General features: G+C 40.5%; 1 protein-coding gene across 2 annotated transcripts in view; it reads left to right on the top strand.

Annotated features, from left to right (window-relative positions):
- The window catches only part of col5a2a (collagen, type V, alpha 2a), a 43603-nt gene that overhangs the window by 12808 nt on the left and 7348 nt on the right, over nt 1-23447 (top strand). The window contains exons 2-37 of one of the 2 annotated variants that reach the window (XM_034694343.1): nt 11639-11857; nt 12891-12916; nt 13017-13049; nt 13144-13176; nt 13445-13498; nt 13858-13950; nt 14284-14355; nt 15691-15735; nt 15828-15881; nt 16122-16175; nt 17142-17195; nt 17323-17376; nt 17505-17558; nt 17757-17801; nt 17923-17976; nt 18120-18164; nt 18593-18646; nt 18805-18903; nt 19089-19133; nt 19220-19318; nt 19414-19467; nt 19560-19667; nt 20211-20264; nt 20433-20531; nt 20668-20721; nt 20808-20906; nt 21001-21054; nt 21183-21236; nt 21322-21375; nt 21494-21547; nt 21688-21732; nt 21816-21914; nt 22478-22585; nt 22804-22857; nt 22995-23048; nt 23345-23398. In XM_034694343.1, coding sequence (XP_034550234.1) covers nt 11639-11857; nt 12891-12916; nt 13017-13049; nt 13144-13176; nt 13445-13498; nt 13858-13950; nt 14284-14355; nt 15691-15735; nt 15828-15881; nt 16122-16175; nt 17142-17195; nt 17323-17376; nt 17505-17558; nt 17757-17801; nt 17923-17976; nt 18120-18164; nt 18593-18646; nt 18805-18903; nt 19089-19133; nt 19220-19318; nt 19414-19467; nt 19560-19667; nt 20211-20264; nt 20433-20531; nt 20668-20721; nt 20808-20906; nt 21001-21054; nt 21183-21236; nt 21322-21375; nt 21494-21547; nt 21688-21732; nt 21816-21914; nt 22478-22585; nt 22804-22857; nt 22995-23048; nt 23345-23398 — 2384 coding nt within the window. Of the gene's footprint in view, nt 1-11635; nt 11858-12890; nt 12917-13016; nt 13050-13143; nt 13177-13444; nt 13499-13857; nt 13951-14283; nt 14356-15690; nt 15736-15827; nt 15882-16121; nt 16176-17141; nt 17196-17322; nt 17377-17504; nt 17559-17756; nt 17802-17922; nt 17977-18119; nt 18165-18592; nt 18647-18804; nt 18904-19088; nt 19134-19219; nt 19319-19413; nt 19468-19559; nt 19668-20210; nt 20265-20432; nt 20532-20667; nt 20722-20807; nt 20907-21000; nt 21055-21182; nt 21237-21321; nt 21376-21493; nt 21548-21687; nt 21733-21815; nt 21915-22477; nt 22586-22803; nt 22858-22994; nt 23049-23344; nt 23399-23447 lie in introns of both variants that reach the window. The other variant, XM_034694342.1, reaches the window with a different exon arrangement.

Here is a 23447-nt window from a genome sequence, read left to right as displayed (position 1 = left end):
CCCCTGTGGACAAAACAGTGCATCTTAAATCTTTACTTATCTTGTCTTGTACAGGTATAAGTTGTATTTTTTGTTTGTTTTTAACCAAAAATGTTGTCCTTCTCTCTTTAGCTGTCAAATATATGTAGTGTTGACAGCTTCCCTGCAGGGCTGTGTCCAGAACACAAACAAACTATCTAATCAAGAATGCAGGAGAAAAACAACTCTCCAATATGAGGCTAAATAACACATTTCATCAATGGAGTCTGGTAGTTTCTGAAGAAAGTTAGCTTTCAGCTGTTTCTGGTTTAAAAATAACATTTATCTGTGTAACAGAAAGTAGGGCATTGGGTGATCCTTCAAGCATAACAACTTAAACCTTTTAACCTCTCCTGTGAGGAGTTTTTAGTTGGTTATAAAACAGACTGAATCAACAGTGATGCTTTCATTTGACCTAAAAAAGCAGACAAGAACACCAGAAACGAGACTGATGATTATAATCTGGTCATTTTGAATGTCTGTAACAGCTGCAAGGGATAAGTGTCAGAGCACAGCACAACAAAAGAAAAGCCTTTTCTTACTTTTCCAAAGCAAATAGAAAAAGTTAGTGATACATTTGACTGTTAAAAGAAAGCAGGATGAGGTTTTTTCACCAGAAAACCCCTTTTACAGGGTGCTGGTGGCGTGGCGGTCTAAGCGCCCCACATACAGAGGCTATAGCCCTCACCGCAGAGGGTCGCTGGTTCAAATCCCAGCCGCAACCATTCCCTGCATGTCTTCTCCCACTCTCTACTCCCCACGTCCTGTCTCTCTTCAGCTGTCCTATCTAATAAAGGCAAAAAGTCCAAAAGAATGTAACTTTAAATAAAGAAAACTCTCCTTACATATGGACAGGACAAGATCAGCAAATACATCAGAGGTCTCACTTTGTCAGAAAGAAACAGGAAGTTACTCACAGCCAATTCAAACTCCCAAAACTATATAGATGTATTCATGCTCCACTCTAAAAGAGGATTAAGACTTTTTAAAATATTGTTTCAGGAGTGATGATCCCACAATGCACTAGTCTGCACATACAGTTATCAGAGCTGGTGTTTTAACAGACTCCGTAGTTTCATTAATTATAGGACATTATGGAAAGAGCATGAGCTCTGGCTCACCGTCTATTGTAAACATAAATGATTCTTTGACCTCACACTTTGCAGTCCAGATGAAAATGTAAATATTTATGGGGGAACATCCTTTGCCTGAGGCCTCCACAAACGATACACTGTATGCTGCTGCTGTGGCCTCACTGCTGCATCACTTCTTTGAGCTTTAAGAATAACAGAACTAAGATGGGCTTAAAAAAGAAAAGCTAATGGGGAGAAAATCAGAGAGAAATAAAACATGAAAAGAAAAACATCAAAACAGGACAAACAGAGAGGCGTGCAGGGGAAGTCCAGAAAGAGACCGTTTTCTCTGCTAGGAGAAAAAAGGAGATTGGAGAGCTTTATGGGGATATGAGAAAAACACAAACTAATGCGGAAGAATCAGTGGGATTTAAAAAATGGAGCCTCGGGCAGCCATTTGGTTTGAGGAGAGGAGGCAGCGTCACTCAGCTGCCTCAGTACTCAGGTCAGACAAAATGTGGAGGCAATAAGTCTCTCCTGCCTTCAGGGTTCAGCTCTATTTAAATAGGCCATCTTCAAAAGCAAATGAAAATTCTACCCATCTATGAATGGTGACTGTTCGTCATGTTGATCTAATCATTTGGCTTTTAAAAGCCAGCATCGCAACTTCTGAGTACTGTAATCTGTGAACACTGTCAGGAGGTTGTGCAGCATTTGGGGATTTTGTAGGTTTAGCTGAGACATTTTAATTGTCATTGTTGTCTGATGAGTTTGATGTTGCACATTGGAGATGGTTTCCAAGTTGCTGTGTTAAACTAACCCAGGATTACTGTTGCTCACATATTTCAAGCCAGATGCATTGCAGACTGAAATGTGTTCAGCACTGATCTAAGCAGCAGACAGCATGCATGGTGATGACTATGCTGTTGGTTAACCGAAATTATGGGAAACACATATCATTATTTATTCCTCATGATTCTGCCATGCACGTTACCTCAAGGAAGATCCTGCTGAGTTTATAAGAAACTGATCCCTCACATTTCTGTCTGGTGAAACAGAATAGAAATATATATTTAAGAAAACTGGACATAGTTTGCTCAGGATAGTCTGCAGCTGCAGCTTTCATATGGACCATTCCTTCAAATAACCTTTGACAGTGAGGTCTGTGTATTTCAGACACTTTAGGGCTTTCTTTTGGATATTCAAGAAGACATTTTTTTTTTTTTTGGAGCAAAGTTGATTTGAAATGATGCACAGGCCTTGAAATATGATGTGCTGTAATATATAATATATTAACTGCCTCTTTTGTAGCATTGGCTTTCTCATTAGAATTTCAGCAACACTTGAAGACTGTATAACAAAATGCTTCCCACTCAGAAAGTCTGCACAGAATCCACAGTTTACTCTTCCACATCTGGCTTTGTGCTCAGTTAACGTTGAACACCGGGACACTCTGACCCCCTGTATATGCTAACGCTCTGCTCTACTACACAGGAATGACTGAAGTCACCTTTTCCTTTGCTGGATACTTGCTTTTAAATGGACCAACTAATGATATTTACACATTTCAAATGTTACAGCTACTTTACAGATGTTAATGTGTGTGTGTGTGTGTGTGTGTGTGTGTGTGTGTGTGTGTGTGTGTGTGTGTGTGTGTGTGTGTGTGTGTGTGTTTGTGTGGAGATAAGATGAAGATTTTGTTCTTACTATTCATATATATATATAGGCTATATATGCTCAGATCTGATGGCTTGACTGTATCAGCTGTTCCTGTAGTGAACATCAGAGTGAGGGCACACATGTTACTTCATTTACTTGTTTGTTTTTCATAAGTTAAGGTTGGAGAGGCATATTGTTCACAGTAAGTAAAAAGTGTCATTAAGTTTTTCAGCTTGAGCAATGTTCACTGGATCTATCTTTAGAGGATGTGAACACCACATGTTTGACATTCAACCAGCACTTTGTGTAAGACCTGATTTCAAATCAGAAAGCTCCACCCGGAAAGCTCAGCAGACTTTTGAGTGATTGTTTCTGTACCTCAAAAAATAAATGAAAGAATCTGCTTTTGACTGAACCAGCTCAGTTCATTTGGATATAATTGGAATGTTTTTTTTCTTCTTTATTTCTTCATTGTTTATAAGAATAGGTGCTCTGTTATGGACCACACCGCTGACCGGGATAAAAGATGATGTGACAGAATATGTGTGAATGAACACGTTTCTCAAATGCATGGCTTTTCTGTACAGAGATTCCTCTCCCCCAATGTCTCTGATCCTTTTTGTCTTGCCTATAAATGCTTATACACAGCACATCACAAATGATGTCAAAGGTCGAATACAGCGTAACGCATTTATTTCTTTGACAACATAGGCTTGAAGGTTTTATTTGGATAGTTGATTTTAATTTCTGAGTGAGCAAAGTATTGAAAGTTGTGATATAGCTATTCACTGAAAGGCCTGTTTTTTGGTTTGTGTTGTGCTGAAGCATTTCTAAACTTGTTTTACTTTTATGTAGAGCTGTTGCTATTGTGTTGTGTTGCACAAACTTTATTGTGATGTGGGATTGCTAAAAGGCGTCAAACTGTTTTGTGTGCTTTACTGTATAAGAACCAACACACAGAGGGAATATGCAGTTTGATGTGTTAAACATGTGTTTGCATTCCTCTGTCCTCTGCATTTAATATGTTTTTTAACAAGAAGTATTGCCTGCTATAACAAGTCTGCAACTTTTCTACATATCTTGTGCAGAATGGCAGAGAAAAGAAACATCAAGAACTTTCATGGTCACTGAGTAACTTGAATATTATCAAACATGAAACCACAGAGTTGAAACTTAGAGGGAAACAGAGGAAAAATCCACATGTGTTGAATCAGTGTGTGGAGCTTCTCCTCTCTGTAGTGCAGAATATGTTATATTCTGAGCACATTCATGCCCTGCAGAAAAAAGGCTGCCCTGTTTTTGAACTTTGACCCTTACGGTGGTAAAGAGCCTCAGGCCAGGCCAGAGAGAGTCCAGCCTGTGAAGTGATGATCCACTTTTCAGTTTTCTTTCAACAGCTCATGTTTTCTAATTCTGGAACTACACTAAATCATAGAAAAATTCCAAACATGCCATCTTAGCCAGTTAATGAGTTTAAATGCTCATGCTGCAAATTTCATTGTCCATATATGTAGACACAGAGCCTGTGAAACAAGACATCCTCTTAGTAATTGCTGTCACAATTTTGTGGTCACGGCAGCCAAAGATGGCCAAGAATATGTGACCTTATGCATAACCCAACTTTCAGATAGTTTTGTTCCCATCCTCTGGTTTCACCTACATGATCTTTTTGTGAAATAGTGCCCCTACAGGTGCAAGTCCAAATGGTGCAAAATCAACATGTAAATACCAGTCAAACAAACAAATTGAAATTGATAGGTATGCCCTCTTTATGACCTTCAAAAGCAAACAAGACCATTAGCAACATGATTAACAATTTCTATGCTGTAATTTTCAAAGCCTGAAATGTAATCAATGGGTAGGTGCCAGATCAGATTTAAGACAGCACATGGAAGTCTGTCTTTACATTTTCAACAGCAAATGAAAGCAAAGAAAGCAGAATGAGAAGATTTGTAAAAAAAAAAAATCACTTTGGGATGACTAGATCAGAAAAATGATAAGATATACACCTTGGCACTCAGGGGGCGCCAAATGGGACACAAACCAAAGTGTAGGGTTAAGTTTCGTACTGTAAATTATGAACTTCATGAGGCATGTGCAAGTCGTGCTTTTCACAAAATTGTATTTATATTAATGCAAGACAATTGAATATAGTTTAGGAATACAACAACCAGCTTGTGCTGTTTTTTCACAGTACAAGGTAGGTTACATTTGATACATGCATTAAGTTACGTTCGTGATTCGTGATCTTGTGATTTTGCCTGTGACTGATCCCATACGTTTGGTTGCACATAATACATGTATAAAATGTAACCTACCTTGTACTGTGATAAAACAGCAGAGGCTAGTTGTTTTATTACGTTTGGTTGCACATGGTAGTTTAACTCCTGTCCTCTATGTCCTGTGTTTTTTGACACACTTATCCCTCCAGCCACCACGCCTAAAGTGATTTCATTGCTCTTAAAACTGTCACTTAGCTCTGGGCTTTCCGCCATTACTGCAAGACTACTAAATGCCACCTCTTAACTTAAATTATTAATAAGGGTGGTACTTGTCTCCTAACATGTTTGTGGTGCAGACAGCGTCTTCTTTCCCATTCTCACAGTTAATCCATTTTAACTGAACACTCCGAAATGCAGCCAGAACACAAACCAATTTCAGACTCTGAGCTCTAAGATGGAGTTGAATCAAGGCAACAGAAAGCAAAGAGTCTGTCAGCCAAGCAGAAAAGAAGCGAGGAGGGGGGGATGTGTAGTGGGGCTACAATCCTCCCACCAGTGCTGAGCACAGGATGGGAACAGCTCATAACTGTGGTTGCCTCTTTAAAAGGAAGACCCGCTGAAGACGGGGGCCTGTTGATGGAAAAGCCCAGACATGTAATCAGCAAGCTACTTATTCATTTCAACTTTCCTGGCCAGAGCTTCCCTCCCCTCCCTCGAGATACTGAGCTTTGTTTGTAGAAGCCAAGGTGAGGAGCATGTTCGAACTAGAGCTGTATTTCACATTTCAAGCCCCTATGAGCACAAAACAGCAAATCCTCCATGCTATAGGAAACTGATCGGGTAGGAGACTGTGTTTAACTCTGTAATCCTTTCCAGTCATTAAAAAGCAGAAAGGTTGAGAGCTAATCACAGGGTGTTGATTTACCTTGAAGAAAAACACACTGCTGACACGTTTTTGACCCCAATGTGGCACGTCTGTTTTTTAGGATGGCTTCATCAGTGGACCAATCCCAGGTTGAGCTAAAGGTTCTTTACAGAGGAAAGATTTATGTTCAGCCATGACACCAAGGGGTTTGGAGCAGGAGAGCACAGCTGCAGCAAAGCCACCCCTATGCAGCTGTAACTCATCTGCATCTGGACAAGGAATCAGGCTGCAGTACGTCCTCTCAGTATTAACTATGTCACGTAGGGCGAGTTGCTCTGGCTGCTATGTAAAATGAGTTCAGAACAAGAATGGAAACAAACGTCACAAATGGTTTCATATAATCCTCATCCATTCTGCACTATCTTTTTAAAAAGTGGGGCCATCACTTTGAGTCCTGCAGTTGGACTCGTTTCTGAAGGAAATGAGAGTTCCAGTTGTCTGTGACTCATTGTTTCCATAAGGTCATTTTCTAACCCCTCGACTTGTGGCTGCCATAGATTCCCTCCAGCACAGTTTGTTATGAGTATTTCCATATTAGCTGGGGAAAATCCATAAACTATCTACATTTTTTCTCTCATGCACTTTTTTCCCCCAGTCAGTCACGTTTTTGGACGTTGCAGAGGAAGGTTTATCAGGTTCTCTGACAGACCCACCATCATGTGACCTTTTTGTGTATAGACTGTATTTCAGCTTTATGTGTGGCATTTTCAGCTGTGTATATCATGACTTATCTAATCAAGAAATAACTGTGGAGGAGCAAAGGCTAAATCCCTTTTTAAATTAAGATTCAACTGCTACCCCACAATGGCATGATTTGGTATTCCAATGCGGACTTTTACATTCAGACGCACAAGAGTGACAACGTTTAAACAAACAGCAAGAGACTCACACACTTAGACACACACAGAACTTTTGCATCCAGTAAGTTGTAGTTGACATTGCGAAACTGGATAACAGAGGCAGAACAGTCCCACCCCGAACTGGCAATGTAAAATTGGCTAATATGAGGACTACCTTCGTTAGCAAGGAACATCTGTTATACACAGTTACTGCAGTTTAAATAGTGATGCTAATGTTGCGAGAGAGAAAAAAGCCTTAACAAAATGCACATACTCAGATGTTGCGTATGTAATTGAGGCATTTTTTAGGTAGCTTAGGTCTCAACTTGTGCAACAAAAGATAACGATTCCATCCAGAAAGCTTTGGATTATCTGTTTGATGCTGCTTAAGCACAGATAGTAGAGCGTGCTTCATGCACAGTCCGTATAGGGTTGCCCAGGTTTGCATCAAACTTGCAGCCCTTTGCAGCTGATCATACCACCACTGTCTCTTCTCAGTTTTCTTCTCTAAAAGTCTAAAATAATCTTTTGATTAATCAAATTACAAAGGAACATCAAGCAAACCATAAGATGAATAGGAAAATGTTTACTAAGGTAATAAATCAACTGAGTGTTGATCATTTTCTAGCAGGAGTAGATACCTGGGCTTCTTATACCAGAACAGACTCCCCCTGCTGGTCTTTACAAAGACTGCTGCTTTAAAACACCTCTGCTATGACTTTCCAACCCAGAGGCTACATTGCCTTCTCCTGTATAGTTAATTATTTCTCTTAGGGTTGGGATGTGGACCGTGACTCAAAGGAGAAGATGTTGGTTTTCTTTGTTATCTGTCTGCCGTCTGGTGAGCTGTACTAAATGATAGGTAAACATCAGACGCATGAGTCATGTTGAAAAGCTCCAGACTCCATGTTTTTTAACCAGAGAGGAAACTGTCTGCCCTCGGAGCTGACTAGTGGAAAATCCAGATCAAGCATTCACCATCAGAAGGGAGCATGCCTTTTCACCAATGTCACGATTAAACGGTGCTTTTACGGCGTCTGTGGAAAAGTGTGGGCCCTGCAATGAATTAGCTGAGAGGAGGGGAAAAAGTGAACCTCCCTCTTCTCCTCCTACTCGAGGCTTGCGGTGGGATTTTTAAGACCGCTCTAAAACCACACTTCTCTTCCAGTAAATTTCAAACTCCCAACGTTAAATCTCTGAAAAATGTAATGAAAAAATCACCATCCAGTAATATCATAGATATCCTCGGTGTGATTTGACATGCCTCAGTAAAGGAGAGGAACAAAGTTAAACTCCTGTAAAGATGAAACCGTCCTGAATAGTATTACGACAATACATAATGAAGTATGTGAAACCATATTAAGACATTTATCTCAAAATGCTCATGAGTTCCTAAAAGAACAGTTTGTTCTTTTTGAAACAGAAAAACAGATTTTGTAAAAATGAAGTTGCTTTCCGAAGAATCAAGATTAATGGGTGAAGTGGTTCCAAGCATCTCCCCACAAATGAGGACAGATGCAATCTGGCGTTTCATGATGGACTGTTTTTCATTTCTTGAAAGACCACAATTGAGACAGCCTGATGTTTCTGGCTGGTAAAAGACAGGAAGTCTCCATGCTGAGCTACATTGTGTTTTTGATGCCGTCAAATACTGTGTGGGTGATAGAAGCAGAATAGACAAGATGAACTGATGAAGTTTTACTTGCCTGTTGGAGCGTTGATGCTCTCGTATACACAGGTAGGAGCTGTAGTCCTCAGTGTAGATAGCTGGCTATGTGAAGAAAGATAATAAAGAGTTCAAATCTGAAGGCTGTTGTATGTCTAAGGATCTTTTTTAAAGTTGTGTGGGATAATTTGTGTTCATAGGTGAGTGTGAACTACAATTGGACCAATAAAAAGAGGAGAGGTATTGAAATTGGCATACAAGCATTTACAGAGAAATGTTAAGTGTCCAAAGGAGGGAGAAGGTGCAGGTCTTTACGAATTAGTCAGGGGCAGTGGGATTTGTACCTCATGGTTATCACCGCTAATGTAGTCTCAACTCTTGTACTAATAGCTAGCAGGGTAGTGTAAACAGACGGTACCAGAGAGAGCTACACAGCTGCACATAAACTGCATGTTGAATGTAAGTCTTCATGCTAGAAAACAGTTTCCCCTTTTTCCATCATTTAAAAAAATAACCTTAAATAGAAAAAACAATGACAGAAAGAACTGGTTGGAAAACTTTTTGTACTTTTTGTGTGCCTGTATCTTATACGCCATAGTCTGAAGTATTACCTGATTCTGATCCCTGTACTTTTGAGATTTGATGTTGATAATGAAAGGACGGTCTGATTACATTGTGTCTGAACAGCTTCCAAACTGAGTTTCCTTTAGTACCAGGTAGTTAAGAAGTCTCAGGGATGCATTGTTTTAGTGTGAATTTATCATCCACATGTCATACATTAACCATTTTTGATTGTATACTGGGAGGAAATGTGTTTGATCAGATCCGTGCAGATCCTTTGAAGGTTGAACCTCTGAGTAGGTTTACATTTCAGCTGACTGAAAACAAGGACGTTGGGTTTTTTCCATCATCAGTCACTCAGTAAAATAGATGTGTTAATTTTTGCTGTGTACCAAAAGATGATGCTAAATATGAAAGTCTTAATACTTTGTATTGATGTTAACTTTATTGAATATTCTGACATATGTATTGTTTGATATTAACAGTTCATACAAATGTTAAGTGTGCTCCCCTCGTTACATAGATTGAGTCCCTGCAGTTTTTACTCAGTAACACCGTAGCTTCCTTGTGGATGGATGGATGCTTGCCCTCGGGCACCTTGTTGCTATTTTTCATAGGGTCCCACTCTGTAAATCCTGCATGCTGTTATCCGCTGGTGTTTACCCTCCCACTGTGCAAAGGTTGGTTTCCTGAACCATTCTAAACTGCAGGCAGAGGGCAGGTCTGCAGACACGCCACCACTGACTTCTAGTGGGTCATAAGTGAGGATTGAGAGTTATTGTCTTATTAATGAGGATGTGAAACCTTTTTTTTATATATATGCCACTGACTGAAATGAAATGTTGCCACTCTTTAAAGCTAAAATGCCAGACATATTTAGTTATGTTTTTAAATCATAATGTGGTACCGTATGAAACCGATACTGTTCAAGCTTTAACCTACACCATGCTGTATGGATGAGCCATGCATGAACTTAAACATGTCCATGTGACGATGTGGCTGAATGGATCCTGTCCAATCAGAAACACTGTGAATGATTCCCTTCTGAATTGTTGCTGGTTATATATCGGTGTTGTTTTATATGCTATATTGTTGGAGTTTATAAAAAGTTGAATTGGTTGTTTTCATAAACTTGGCTGATGGAGTTGATTGTGATTGTGATTGTGATCAGTGTTTGAACAGTCCTGAGTTTGTTTTCATTTTCTTTTGACAGCAGACTCATGAGGTGCAGTCTGGACTTCAAACTCAAATTCCTATTATAGCTTCTTCCTGTCTGAAGCTTGTCTTAAACAAATATATAAGGGGCCGAGGCACATTCAGGCACTTTGTCTTGATGCATAAGGCCTCATATTAAGTAGAACTGCACTCTTTTTTTTAGTTGTTGGAGCTATTTGACATTAAGTGTTCCCTCTAGGTCCGGGGAAGCATGAAACATGCTCCCGAATACCTAATGTATCATCTTCTGTTCTAAAAGAAAACAATTTGGTTGGTGCTCCTCTCCTTAACCTCGCAGTAGCAGACTAACCTGATTTACCTGCAGTCTGAAGCTCTGAGCTGCCACCTGCTGTTAGTGTGAGGAACAGGTGTGGGCTCAGAGTCCATCTCTAATCTGAGCCTCCTGAGAGAGGGGAGCTCAGATTACAGAGACCTCACACTCTGTCCTCGTTAATTCCAAGATAAACCCACAATGAGCACGGGGCCACACCCTCTGCTTAAATAACTTGCATCTCCTCACACTTTATTCCACGTAGGATTCATTTTGATAATTGTGATTATTTGTATGTAAATAGCTGTGGAGAATTTGCTGGTGTAAAGTCTCTGGACTCAGTTGGTTGTGGAGCACAGCTCTTGGATGTGAGTCAAGTTTTCTGAGACACTGCCTCTTTCCTCTGGAGGAAATGATCTCATGTCTAACGGCTGGAGACCTCACCAGAGCATAGAGGCATGTTTTCCAGACGGTTCTACCTGACTGTGTGCAGAACCTTGTTCCAAATGAGTCGAACAGAGACTCAATGCTGTTGTTCGTACTTGCATTAATTGAGCTCTTATTGTAGTAAGAAGTGTTTCCTGTAGATAAGAACAACTGTTCAACACTCAACCTGAAACTATGATTTAAATACTATTATTATTGAATTAATTGAGGACTCCTGGCATTTACAAAACCTTGCAGTGTAACCAAACAGAGTTGTAAATCTGCAGCTTGTCCCCCTGAGGCAGCAGCTTGGAGAGGCAATAAATACATTTAAAGCAGTGGTTTAGTGTTCAGTCTTGTTGGTGCTCTCTCTGTTGGTGCTGAGACTTTCTTGATGCTAAATGTGTTAATCCTGCAGCATTTAACTTGTGTATTGATGTAGACCTCGACCTCTGTGATCCCATACAGAAACATGGAAATATAAGTGTTAATTTATTTTCTGTTGAATGGTGTAAAACTAATCTCCTCCTTGTTATCTTGTATCTTCATTACTTTGACTCGTGTTTCTTCAGGTTATTTTTAACTCCAGTTTATTGTGAACACTGACAGAAACCTGTCCTGTCTTGCCTGCAGTCTCATTACATTTAGCAGAACACTGACAGAAAAGACCAAGCTTTAAGTTTAGAAACCTTGAGTGAATAAACACTTGTAATATAATTGATAAAAAGTTGAGCTAAAGTGTTTCCCCTGTGTGTTTCAGGAGATGACTTAGGCTGCACGGCTGACGGCCAAACCTACACCAACAAGGACATCTGGAAGCCGGAGCCATGCAGGATCTGTGTGTGCGACAGCGGCCAAGTCCTCTGCGATGAGATCCAGTGCGATGAGCTGACTCACTGTGAGAAAGTGGTGATCCCTGATGGAGAGTGCTGCCCGGTGTGTCAGAGTGACTCACCCAGCACCGGAGGCCAGGGCGCTTTTGGTGAGTGGGCAGCTGAACTCTCTGGTTACATTTTTAATTCGATTTTTTTTATATAGAAGGTGAATGTAAGGTATGTCAAAAAAGAGCCCAACACATAGAAAAAGAGAGAAATATTGCTCCCATGTGGGAACTATGCATAATAGTAATGATGTCATCAGTGTGTGACATGTTGAAGCTTTGACAGAAATAATCTATGATCTGTCAGAATCAATGAAAAATGATTAGACTCCGGGAATGAGTGCTGGATGTGTCAATTGATTATGTTGGCTTTGTTTACCCTCATAATAATAACAAATATATGTTTAGAAGTGCCACTTCATTCTTATCACACATACTAACTGTGCTGTGGAGGCCCTGGGTGGCAAATGAGAAGAACAAATCTTGTCTTTTTTCTCAATTTGATGTGATATTTTTTGCTAACTTTTGAACAGATGAAATATGTAAGTTACAGAAAGAGGATCCAGAAAGTCTTATTTTTTAGTTTTAGTTTTTTTTTTTTTTTTTTAATGTTATTCTTTTGGGGCATTTTTGCCTTTAATGGACGGGATAGTTGGAGAGAGACAGGAAATGTGGGGAGTAGAGAGTTGGGGAAGACATGCAGCAAATGGTCAAGGCTGGAATAAAACCTGTGACCTCTGCAACAAGGGCTATGGCCTCTGTATATGGGGCGTGCTTAGACCACTAGGCCAACAGTGCCCAAAGTCTTATTTTTCAATGTTGCACATTTTTACTCAGCGTTTTCAAGGGATAAAAAAAAACAGGGGAACTAAAAGTTTTTGCAAAAAAATTAAAAAGAAAAAAGTGAGCCCTTGTGTTTTCATTTGTCAACATTTTAACAGCTAAAGAGCAAACAAACAAATAAAACTATAAAAACTATGATGAACTTTAATATTTTAAACTTTCTTAATCTAAAGAGAGAAAAAACATCACCAGAGTTATTTTATATCTCATTTCCCCAAAGGGCCTCTGTACACTGCAGTTTTGGTAGAATGATGAAGTAACGTGATCTTGCATGCTTTTTTCCTCCATGTAGGTGATGGTGGGGGCACGATCTTCAGGGTAGGTCAAAGATTTCTGATTATTACTACATTATCTCATGTTTTCTGATATTATCATCATCGTTGGGTATGAGTTTGAAATATTCTCTCTGTTTGTTCAGGGTCAGAAAGGAGAACCCGGGGATGTGCCACTTGTAAGTGTTTACTGTATTAACCTTAAACCCAAACATATAGCCAGGAAATGCCTGAAAGCAGAATCTCATTATGTGTTTGATTCTCTTCCTGCAGGTGACTGGAATCAGAGGGCGTCCTGGACCTATGGTGAGCACTGTGACTGTATCTTATTTCATCCATTTCCTCCAGTTGACAAAATTCCAGTAGTTTTTCTGGGATTGTTGGAACTGACACTAGATGGCATTAGAGGACAGTTAAATCCTCTAACTTCACCTTAAACAGTACTCCTGCTGGATTCACTTGTCCACAGAGTCACTGTGACATCTCAGGCTCTGTTGATATCTCTACAAGCATCACATTCTGATTCGATATCAGCACTCTGATTTGTATTGGTTCTGTTTGTTCACCTTAACAGGGACCTCCCGGCACTTCAGGAGAAAGAGGACCACGAGGAAACAAGGGACGGCCTGTAAGTCACACCCAAGAACAACAATGTCAAGCTGTTGTCAAATCAATATATCATTGTTGCATTAAACACAAAACGTTAAGAGCAGAGGGATCAAATTAAGCCCTTATTTCTTTTCACTTAAAGTGAAAAAATCTATAGAGTCATCAGTATTTAAGAATTGAATTATACTTGAACCCTTTTTTAACGAACACTGAAGGACTGATGGAATAAATCATGTTAAATGTTTCTTTTCTTCTGTGAGTTAACATTTTAAGCACGTGTTTTTTACCAGCTACACATCGTTAATCTGCGTCAAACTACAAAGATTTACAAAATGATTGTATTAAATGAGCTTCTTTTTCTCTCGCTCTGCTCCTCAGGGACTGCGGGGCGCTGCAGGTTATGATGGAGAGCCAGGAATTCCAGGTCAGCCTGGTGAAGCAGGACCACCAGGACCTCCAGCACACCCAGAGGTGAGTCTGTTATGGCTTTTATGCACCACAGACACACATTAGACCACCTATGTGCCTGTGCTAACATGTACAGAGAGAGCAAACATGAGAGAGATACCAGAAAAGACAGACTGTTAATCAGCATTCACACCGGGCAGTCAGCGGCTCATTGTGCCGGTTTTCCATGCACTGGTTCATACACTTCCAATAGTGCAACATCAATGCATTTTACAAAATACCTCTACTCTCATATTCTTCTCTTTTAGTGTTGTGCATAAACCAAATCGTCTTGTTATTTTTCCTGTATGTTGTAGACAAAGTGAATAAACTGTGTTGTGTGCTTTTAACCTGCAGGGTCTGGGATCTGTGATGGCTGGAATGTCTGATAGTAAAAACGGACCTCAGGCCATGCTGACTGGCTCAAGGGTGAGAGGATGTTTGCAAAATATGTACTAACCTGAAGCACGTTATTCTTATGCATTGTTGTTCTTTCTATGTATTTCTTTTCTGTTTGCCTGTGACATTAGCAGACATTAGTGGAAAGTTGGCATAGAAAAAGAGTGTGTCATATATTGCCTATATTCTTCAATTTCCCCGTTGTGGGACGAGTATAGGACCATCTTATCTTATCTTATCTTATCTAAAACATTCTAAAGATTTTAGCTCAAATAAAGTTGACCTTATTTAAGAAGTTTTCAACAGTCATTTTAGATGTGATCACAGTGGAAATAAAGCATTGAAAACTTAAGCTGCTACCAAGACATTGTATTATTGAGAAATAATTCCAGTGTATTCATTTATTCATTTGCAGTGATTCAACTTAAAGTGTTCTTTTAGTAACCCATCCCTGTCTGGAAAACATCCATGCCTACCAGTAAGGATGTTTTAAAAGCCCTTAATCTGTAACACAGGCTTTAGATTTAATAGATGGCCACAGTTCAGAAGAGATAATACAACTTCATACACCTTTTCATAGTGTGAAGTGTTGTCTATATGAACTTTCATTAACACTTAATGTAATTGATTATGAAGCCATTTTTGAACACATACATGTATATGTACACTTTTCTACTTCCAATATGATCAAAATTGCAAAATGATGATTAGGATGTTTTAAGCATATGAGCAGCAATAAATCCTATTTAACAAAACTAATCATTCACATTTGGATGCTCAGCCCTGGTGGGCTAATTACAATATTAACCATATTGTTTTATGTATTCTAAATGATCCACTAACTGGCTAAAAATTGGGGGAAATTAACTCTAGCTTTAATCTGTAAATACTTTACATGTTTTAATGAGACAGAAACAGAACCGCACCACTTTGGCAGAATAAAGTCCATTCTTATTTTTTAATACCATGAAAAGAATAAAAAGACAAGTATGGATGAATCATTGATCAATCATGAGGTTAGACTGTTGTGAGAAATTTTGTGACTAGAGATTTTCACAGTTAGTGAGATGAGTTAAATTTGTCCTATTTCAGGTTTTTGAAGCTTTTGCTGTTAAACTGGAGTAAACAACAACACATGTTGAGAAGAACATTTTGTGTGCTTGGTTTGATGATGAGCGATGCATTCAGGGACTATTGTCTGTGTTTTCTGGGTTCATTGAGTTTGTCCTTCAAAATGAACTGCCAAATTAATCTTTAACTCCATGTTGTTTCTCTAACCCCAGAGAGGAGGTTTAATTATCTCTGGCCTCGCATAAGGACTAGTCTAAATTCTGTTCACTTGATTTTGCATCATGTTTGTTTCAGGGAGAGTCCGGAGCAAGAGGACCTCCTGGGCCAAACGGCTCACCTGTAAGTCTGCAGCAAGCTTTGAAACAAGGAAAATACATTATGTGTTTTGTGTTCTTTGTTCAACTTTTAAATGTTCCTCTTACTCATTTAAGGGTCACGCTGGAACACAAGGACCACCTGGAGAAGTCGGTGATCCAGGACAGATGGTACTACATCAGTTTTGTCTTTTGAATTTAGTGTGTATGGTCACACAAACACACTGTGTCAGGTTTATCACGAGAATTGCACAAGTTTAATGGTTGTTTTTTTATGAGAGGGCAACACCATACCAAGGGGTGTATACACACACTCCTCAGTCAGATTTAGTATACTTTAATTTGCTTTGATGGTTTTTAGAGGAATGTATTGTTGCTGGATGTATGAAAAATCTGACTGTTGTTATACAGGGTTCTCCAGGGCAGAGGGGACCAGAGGGACCTCCAGGGAAACCCGGTGAAGATGTAAGTAAGATGCTGGAACTGAAAACTGCCCATTTCATAAGTTACAGTAAAAGTTTTACAAACCAGCGTTTACTCCTCACATATACAAAATGACTGTGAACAAAAAGAAAATGAGAGAAGGTTCAGTGTAAGGGTCTACGTCCAACAACGCTGGCACTGCCCAGGACCTCAACTTCAAAGCGCTTCTCACCAGCGCACTGCTGCTGGGTCACTCAAGCTGTCCCAGGGCACTTCCACTTCACTAAGTACTGACTGTTACGTCTGTATTAAACTGATTGGTTGGTGATCTAGCGATGTCATGGACGAGCACGACAGTGTTTCAAAAGCTGAACTTTTTCAACTGAGAGCGCTGACAGTGCAGTGACTGAAATCAGTTTATACAAAGAGTGTTTTGGTGACGAGCACACAGAGCACAGCAGATGCCATTTGGTTGAACAGAAAAAAGGAACTGTCTGTGCAAAAATGGCTGAGTGGACCCCTAAATCTGCAATCATGAAATTGACAGGGCTGACTGCTTTTATAATATTGTAAAGTACACACATACACACACATGTGCGCACACAAAACCACAGATGTTTACTGAATTGTCGGGTTGTTATGATAAGAAGACTGCTAAATCTTCTGGGGTTTTTTTATGTCAAACTATTGGACTGAAGTCTTCCTTTGAACTGACTACATTTTAAAAACACATTTTAACACATGACACTTTCCTGTCATTTGTTAGTAAGGCCAAATAAAACACCTCATGCCATTGTGTTAGAAAGTGACAAAATAAAGCTCAAAGGCATTAATAATAAGCCGTCAGTATCACCTATCCTCTGCTAAGAATCATAATAATTAAAAACAAAACAAGTCCTAAAACAGCAGAGTCATACTCCATGCCCAGCTCTGATAGAGGGATGCAGGATTTCACGTCCATTGCTTCCAGTTAAGCTTGTGATATAAAAATGACCTTTCTTCACACAGGGAGAGGCAGGAAAAGCAGGAAACCCCGGAGAAATGGGATTCCCTGGATCACAGGTAAGCATGTAGACCTCTACACCCACATCATTGTATGACTGTACAAACTTGAAGGTCCCATGATCTGTGCTTTTGCTGCATCTTAAGTTCAAACAGTTGAAATTAAGTTTATTGTAACATGTTTCAGGGATCCAGAGGATTCCCAGGTACACCAGGACCTTCTGGACTGAAGGGTCACAGGGTGAGCTTAAATTCTCTGAAATGACATTTCCTTTGTCATTACAGATCCATCAAAAACTTTTGCCTTTGTTATGATGCTCACATTGCTAAACAGACAGAAGTGTCATTAATGTGGTTTTCTGTTTACAGGGCCATGGGGGAATCATTGGACAGAAAGGTGAAACTGGAGCTGTTGGATCCAAGGTATAAATAAATCAAACAAAACCTCTGTGTCATTATTTCAAATCAGTCCACAGCTTTGTGATTAGATGGTTAGTTGGCAGATTTCTTACAGATTCTTGTGAAACTTAATTACCTTTACTTCCTAATGGTCTATGAAACATCTTCCCATGCTGTAATTTTCTCTTATAATGGCTAAACAGAATGTCTGTGTTTTTCTAGGGTTCTAATGGACCTACTGGTCCATTGGGAGCACCTGGACCCATGGTACGTCATATTCTCAAAGTTTATTTAACCTCATCTGATTGTGACATGCGCTCTTGAATGAAGCTAAACTGGATTATATCGTAAATAAGACCATATTAACTCTTAGCTTTGTATCTAACAGGGTCCTGCTGGGATGCCAGGAGAGAGAGGACGTGTTGGACCCGGGGGTATAGCCGTAAGGACGATGCCTCTATGCATTAGAAACATGTGCTACCATGATCAGTGTTCTTTCTGTCACAGAGTTTTCAGTGGATCCTTATAATTTGTGACCAAAGGGCACAACCTATTATTAAAATGTGATTCATTTTTGTGTTGTAGGGAAAACGGGGTCCGTCTGGTAATCTTGGAAAATCTGGCCCAATGGTAAGTGTTGAACTGTTCTGGATCCACTGTACATTAAAGTTAGCATCTGCAGCCACATATTCAAGAAGGACTTTTGATATCAGAAGCTACTTTTCAAGGGATGAGAGGGGCTCCTCCAGGCCACTGAAGTCTGGGTTTTCACCAAGGTGTAAAATCTGTTGAAAATAAGACATGAAGTTGACTGATGTGTGAAAACAGGCTGCGAGTATCAAAACAGCCATGATTTTTGGCCTGCAAAGAGTGCCCAGGATCTCCAGGATTTCATCTAGAATTTCATCATGTGAATTTTCATTGAGTACATTAGAGTCCCTAATCCCTGACAGAAGGTCATGTGGTGGAAACGTAGCCTAATTTATATGTTTTCCTGTGGTTGCACATTTCCAGTGCCTGATACTGAAGTTTGATTTTCATTGTTGTTGCTTTAACAGGGTCCTTTGGGTCTTAGTGGACCACCAGGTTATCCTGGCACCCCAGGAATGAAGGTAAGAACATCACTGTTTCACTCTCACTGAACTGATTTGCTGTCACTGCTTTCTATTTGATTATTAATGATTACAATAATGTGCAGACTTCACAACCAATAACTGACTCCCTTTTGTATCTCTATAATTGAACTGTTCTTGGTTATTGTTCTCAACAGGGACAACCTGGCCCAACAGGAGTTCGCGGTCCAGAGGGCCCTCAGGGTCAGAGAGGAGAGACCGGCCACTTGGGCAGATCCGGACCAGTTGGCCTCAGGGTGAATATGTTACTTTACTGATGCATCACAAACAGAGATATATCATCATTATGATAGAAAACATCCCAGTAGTTGAGTGGAACTGTTTCACAGGATGCCTTATTGACGGCTTCACTCGACTCAACATGTGAAGCGGACTCTGTCACCGATGTGTTGATCTAACTGTAGATATATCATGTTCACAGGGACCGATGGGTACAGATGGTGGTCCAGGTGCTAAAGGACCAGTGGTATGTTTTTAGTATTTTTTCAAACAAATGATCAAACATTTATGACAAATTTGAAGGTAACACTTAACACGGCTGACCTTTCACAGGGTAATCTTGGTCCACAAGGTCAAGGCGGCCATCTTGGACCCTCTGGCCCACCAGGACCTCAGGGAAGCACTGGTCAGCCTGGTATTAAAGGACAACTGGTAAACTGCCTTTACCATTTCAGAAATCTGACCTAAAAACTGTGTCACTGCTTTTTATGAAAGGGGCTGATTTTTGTTTTCACTCTGTGTGACAGGGAGATCTTGGTGTGGGAGGATTCAAAGGAGAAGCTGGACCCAAAGGAGAACCTGTGAGCTTCAAATACAGAGACATTTTTGATGTTACTTCAAGTAATGAAACTGGTTCTTAAGGCTTTCTCTCGCTTATGTGTCCTCATCATAGGGTCCTTCAGGATCCCAGGGAGTGCTTGGACCTCAGGGTGAAGAAGGAAAGCGAGGAACACGTGGTGACTCAGGCTCTCTTGGGCCTGTTGGTCCTGTAGGAGAAAGAGTGAGTCAGCACTTTAGTTCAGAGACATTTAGAGACAGGAGTAATGTCAGGGGATGAGAGGAGGAAAGTTCAACTATGTGGGAAACATTTAAGGACATTTTGAAGTACTTTTAAATGAGTGTGTGAAATTGGCAAGTAGCATGGTGATGGTTAGCAACAGTGACCCATAAAAGGCCAAGGGTTTGAATCCCAGGCTGCTGTGGCCTGTCCACATGCAGTCTGTGTGTTCTTCATATCTCTGTAGCTTCTGGACTCCTGCCACAGACTCAAAGTGAGCTGGACTTGAGAAGCTAAATTGCCCATAGACTTCAATGAACCTGAACGTTATAATGTGATGAAAGATGATGGTTTGCATGTTGTGTTTGGTGGAAACATTCTGATGTGAATGTTTCTATTGAGGGGACTTTTCTAGAAGCTTTAGTGCAGGATGTCTAGATGGTTTCTCAACCTAATGTATCTGATTTTACACAATTATCTCACACCCTGAGTGAAAAATAAACACTTGGACATCATGTTGTATCTAACTAATGATCTCTTTTTCAGGGAGCTCCTGGTAACAGAGGTTTCCCCGGTGCTGATGGCTTGCCAGGACCTAAGGTAAACTTTAGCCTCTGTATGTTTTCGTATGTTTTTAAACTAATAAATGTTTCAACGTGTGCTAGCAGACAGAATTGAAGAGTTTTTGTTTTTGTTGTTTTTGTTTTTTTAGCTCTCACATGTTTCAGTCAGTTAATTAAAAAAGTGATCTCTACGTTTCTGCTTTAGGGTGCTGTAGGAGATCGAGGAACATCTGGACCATCAGGGCCCAAAGGTTCACTAGGAGACCCGGGTCGTACAGGAGAACCTGGTCTACCAGGTGCAAGGGTAACACTGATCCTCTTTACAGTTCTTTTCAATCTTTCTATCCAGTTTTAATCAAGACTACCAGCTCCATTATTTCATTATGTTCATGTCCATATCCAACATTTCCATTGATCATATTTTAATGTCTTCATTACAGGGTCTGACTGGCACACCTGGAGTCCAGGGAGCAGAGGGAAAGCCAGGACCACTGGTAACTTGATATTGCAGTCTGCTTTAAAGTACCGACAAACTAAAAAAAAAAAACGATTGAGTCAAAGTCTGGTTTCCTTTGTTCAGGGTGCCCCAGGTGAAGATGGTCGTCCAGGCCCTGCAGGGTCCATTGGTAACAGAGGACCTGCAGGAACCATGGGAGTGCCAGGACCTAAGGGCTTCAATGTAAGGCTGGAGAGACCTCTGAGCTCTGCATAGATAATCCATGCAGTCGGTCAGGCTGTTTCTGTTACTAATTAAATTAAATCTTTACACTCAGGGTGACCCAGGAAAGACCGGTGAACAAGGATCTGCAGGAGTGTCAGGCCAGAGAGTGAGTACTGTTCTGAACGTTGTTCACTTTGTATTACCATCAGGAGAAAAGCACATACAGCTGATCAATCAGAAGTAATGAAAGCAAGATGGCAGAACATGTTAACATGATCGACATCTTGTCTTCAGGGTCCTCCTGGAAAAGATGGAGAAGTTGGCCCCGCTGGTCCTCCAGGCCCATCTGTGAGTGTCTGATTCCTCTTTTGTTACATTTATTGTATTTTTAATGCTGTCATAAATGACTGAGGCAAACATTTTCATCTTACAGGGTGTCGCAGGAGACAGAGGAGAGCAGGGACCTCCAGGTGTAAATGGATTCCAGGTGCGTTAATGTTTTAATTTGTTGGTAGGACGTGACAGTACTAAACACTACCTTTGAGACCTCAATGAGACCTGAAGAAGGGCTCTGATGGATTTGTTTAACTGTCTTTTGTTAATAGGGCCTGCCTGGAAATCAAGGCCCTCCTGGAGAACCTGGAAAACCTGGCGACCTAGTGAGTGTGACAAAAGCTAGACCTGCTGCTTTGACTGATGCATTTTACTTTCAACTTCCAGTTCTATCTCTAAAGTATCTTTAAATAATTTTAACTGACTGAGCGTTAACAAAGTTAACCTTTAAATGTGTTTATTTCAGGGTATTCCTGGAGAGCTCGGCTCTGTCGGAGCAATTGGACCAAGGGTAGGCATGATTCAGTCTGCTACATTATTGAGCATTGCTAAACACCTTCAGGTGAGTGTAAACTAATTGTGTGTCTTTCCCAGGGAGAGCGCGGGATTCCAGGAGAGAGAGGAGAGCTGGGTTCACCTGGTCTGCAGGGGTCTAAGGGGATCCCTGGTGCACCCGGTCCTGATGGTCCAAAGGTAATAAAGAGAAATCACATGTTTGTACTGCAAAGCAAACCAGCCAAAACATAGTGTGACAGATGAGTTAGAAAAGTCCTGGGTGGTTCATACAAGTAAATCAAAGAGCCTGATGGTTTGGAGGCTTTTACTTTGAAGGGCAGAACTGACACAGAGCTCAAGCACACAATCAAGTGCTTATTTGGTTGGTCTGCAGTGCATGTGTAGACTTATGTAACAGTAAAAGTTGTAAGGGAACACTACTTTATACCAAATATCTAGTCCTTTTATGCATTGAATGCTCTGCAGTGGACAGGAAGTCGCAAAAGTTATAGCTCCATGTCTGAATAACAAGGCTGGTCAAGGGGAAGAAGATGCACTATTACCTCAATGAACCAAAACACTACATGTTCTTTCAACTAGATAAGATGTGAGAAAAACTTTTAACACTATAGGAGAGTCACTTCAGTTCATGGTAACATTATTGAGCAGCCTTAAGATGAAGCTAATTTTGTTTGGTTATACTTCAATGGATGTTAAATACTTAACATTTTAACCTGTGAACCTCTGTGTTGTCACTAAAGGGCAGTCCTGGTCCTCCTGGGGCACTTGGTGACATTGGTCCTCCAGGTCTTCAGGGAATGCCAGGAGAGAGGGGCATCTCTGGGCCTCCTGGGCCTAAAGGTGACAGAGTAAGTGCATCATTATCTCTCTTTTTTAAGAACACGTGTATTTTCATGTGTCGTTGCAAAACCTCACAATCAACTAATTTGTTTTGGGAGAGATACACTCTGCTGATCTCTGGAAGATGACAGCTCCTCTTATGTAACAAACAAGTCTGAGTTTGAAGTCAGAGTCAGAACTGGTTGCCAACTGATGTGTGCCAATAACAGTGAACATTTTCTTACAGGGAACCATTGGTGAGAAAGGATCAGAGGGCACGGCTGGAAATGATGGAGCAAGAGTAAGCAAATTGTCTTTACTCTATTCTGTGCACACATGTTAAATTGAAAAAGGAAAGGGGTCGTATATAGGGGTGAATCTGAGACGTGTCAGTGAGTGTTTCAGAGATCTCTAAGCACGTTTTGTCTCTGTCAACAGGGAGCCCCAGGTCCTCTTGGCCCACTTGGACCTGCTGGCCCCAGTGGGGAGAAGGTACAGTATTTTATTCCTCACCCACATTGAGAGGCTGCTTTCCACATCACAATGATTAAAAGCTGAGGCAAGTTAAGATGAAGGAAGCGTCAGTTCCCAGGATGCCACTGTGCTGTTAATCCTCATGCCTCTCATGTCCTTGGCGGTGTTTGATAACATGTTGCAGCTTGTGAAGGACATTGTTTGGCTCTCACAGCCTCTGCAAACATAAAAAAAACACTGGATTTATGAGAGAGCACAGGCTTGATGAATGATTGTAGATGTTACTGTGAAAGTAACTTGTGTCTTTTTTGCAGGGAGAACCTGGACCTAAAGGACCATCTGGACCACCAGGATCCAGAGGAGTGCCGGTGAGTAGACTTGCTCAATGAAGTACATGGAGTCAGATTAAGCCATGTA

This window comes from Notolabrus celidotus, chromosome 10 (assembly GCF_009762535.1).
Source record: "Notolabrus celidotus isolate fNotCel1 chromosome 10, fNotCel1.pri, whole genome shotgun sequence".
In the NCBI taxonomy this organism is placed as follows: Eukaryota; Metazoa; Chordata; class Actinopteri; order Labriformes; family Labridae; genus Notolabrus; species Notolabrus celidotus.
The sequence above is the reverse complement of the archived record's forward strand: the minus strand, read 5'-3'. Positions and strand labels throughout refer to the sequence as shown.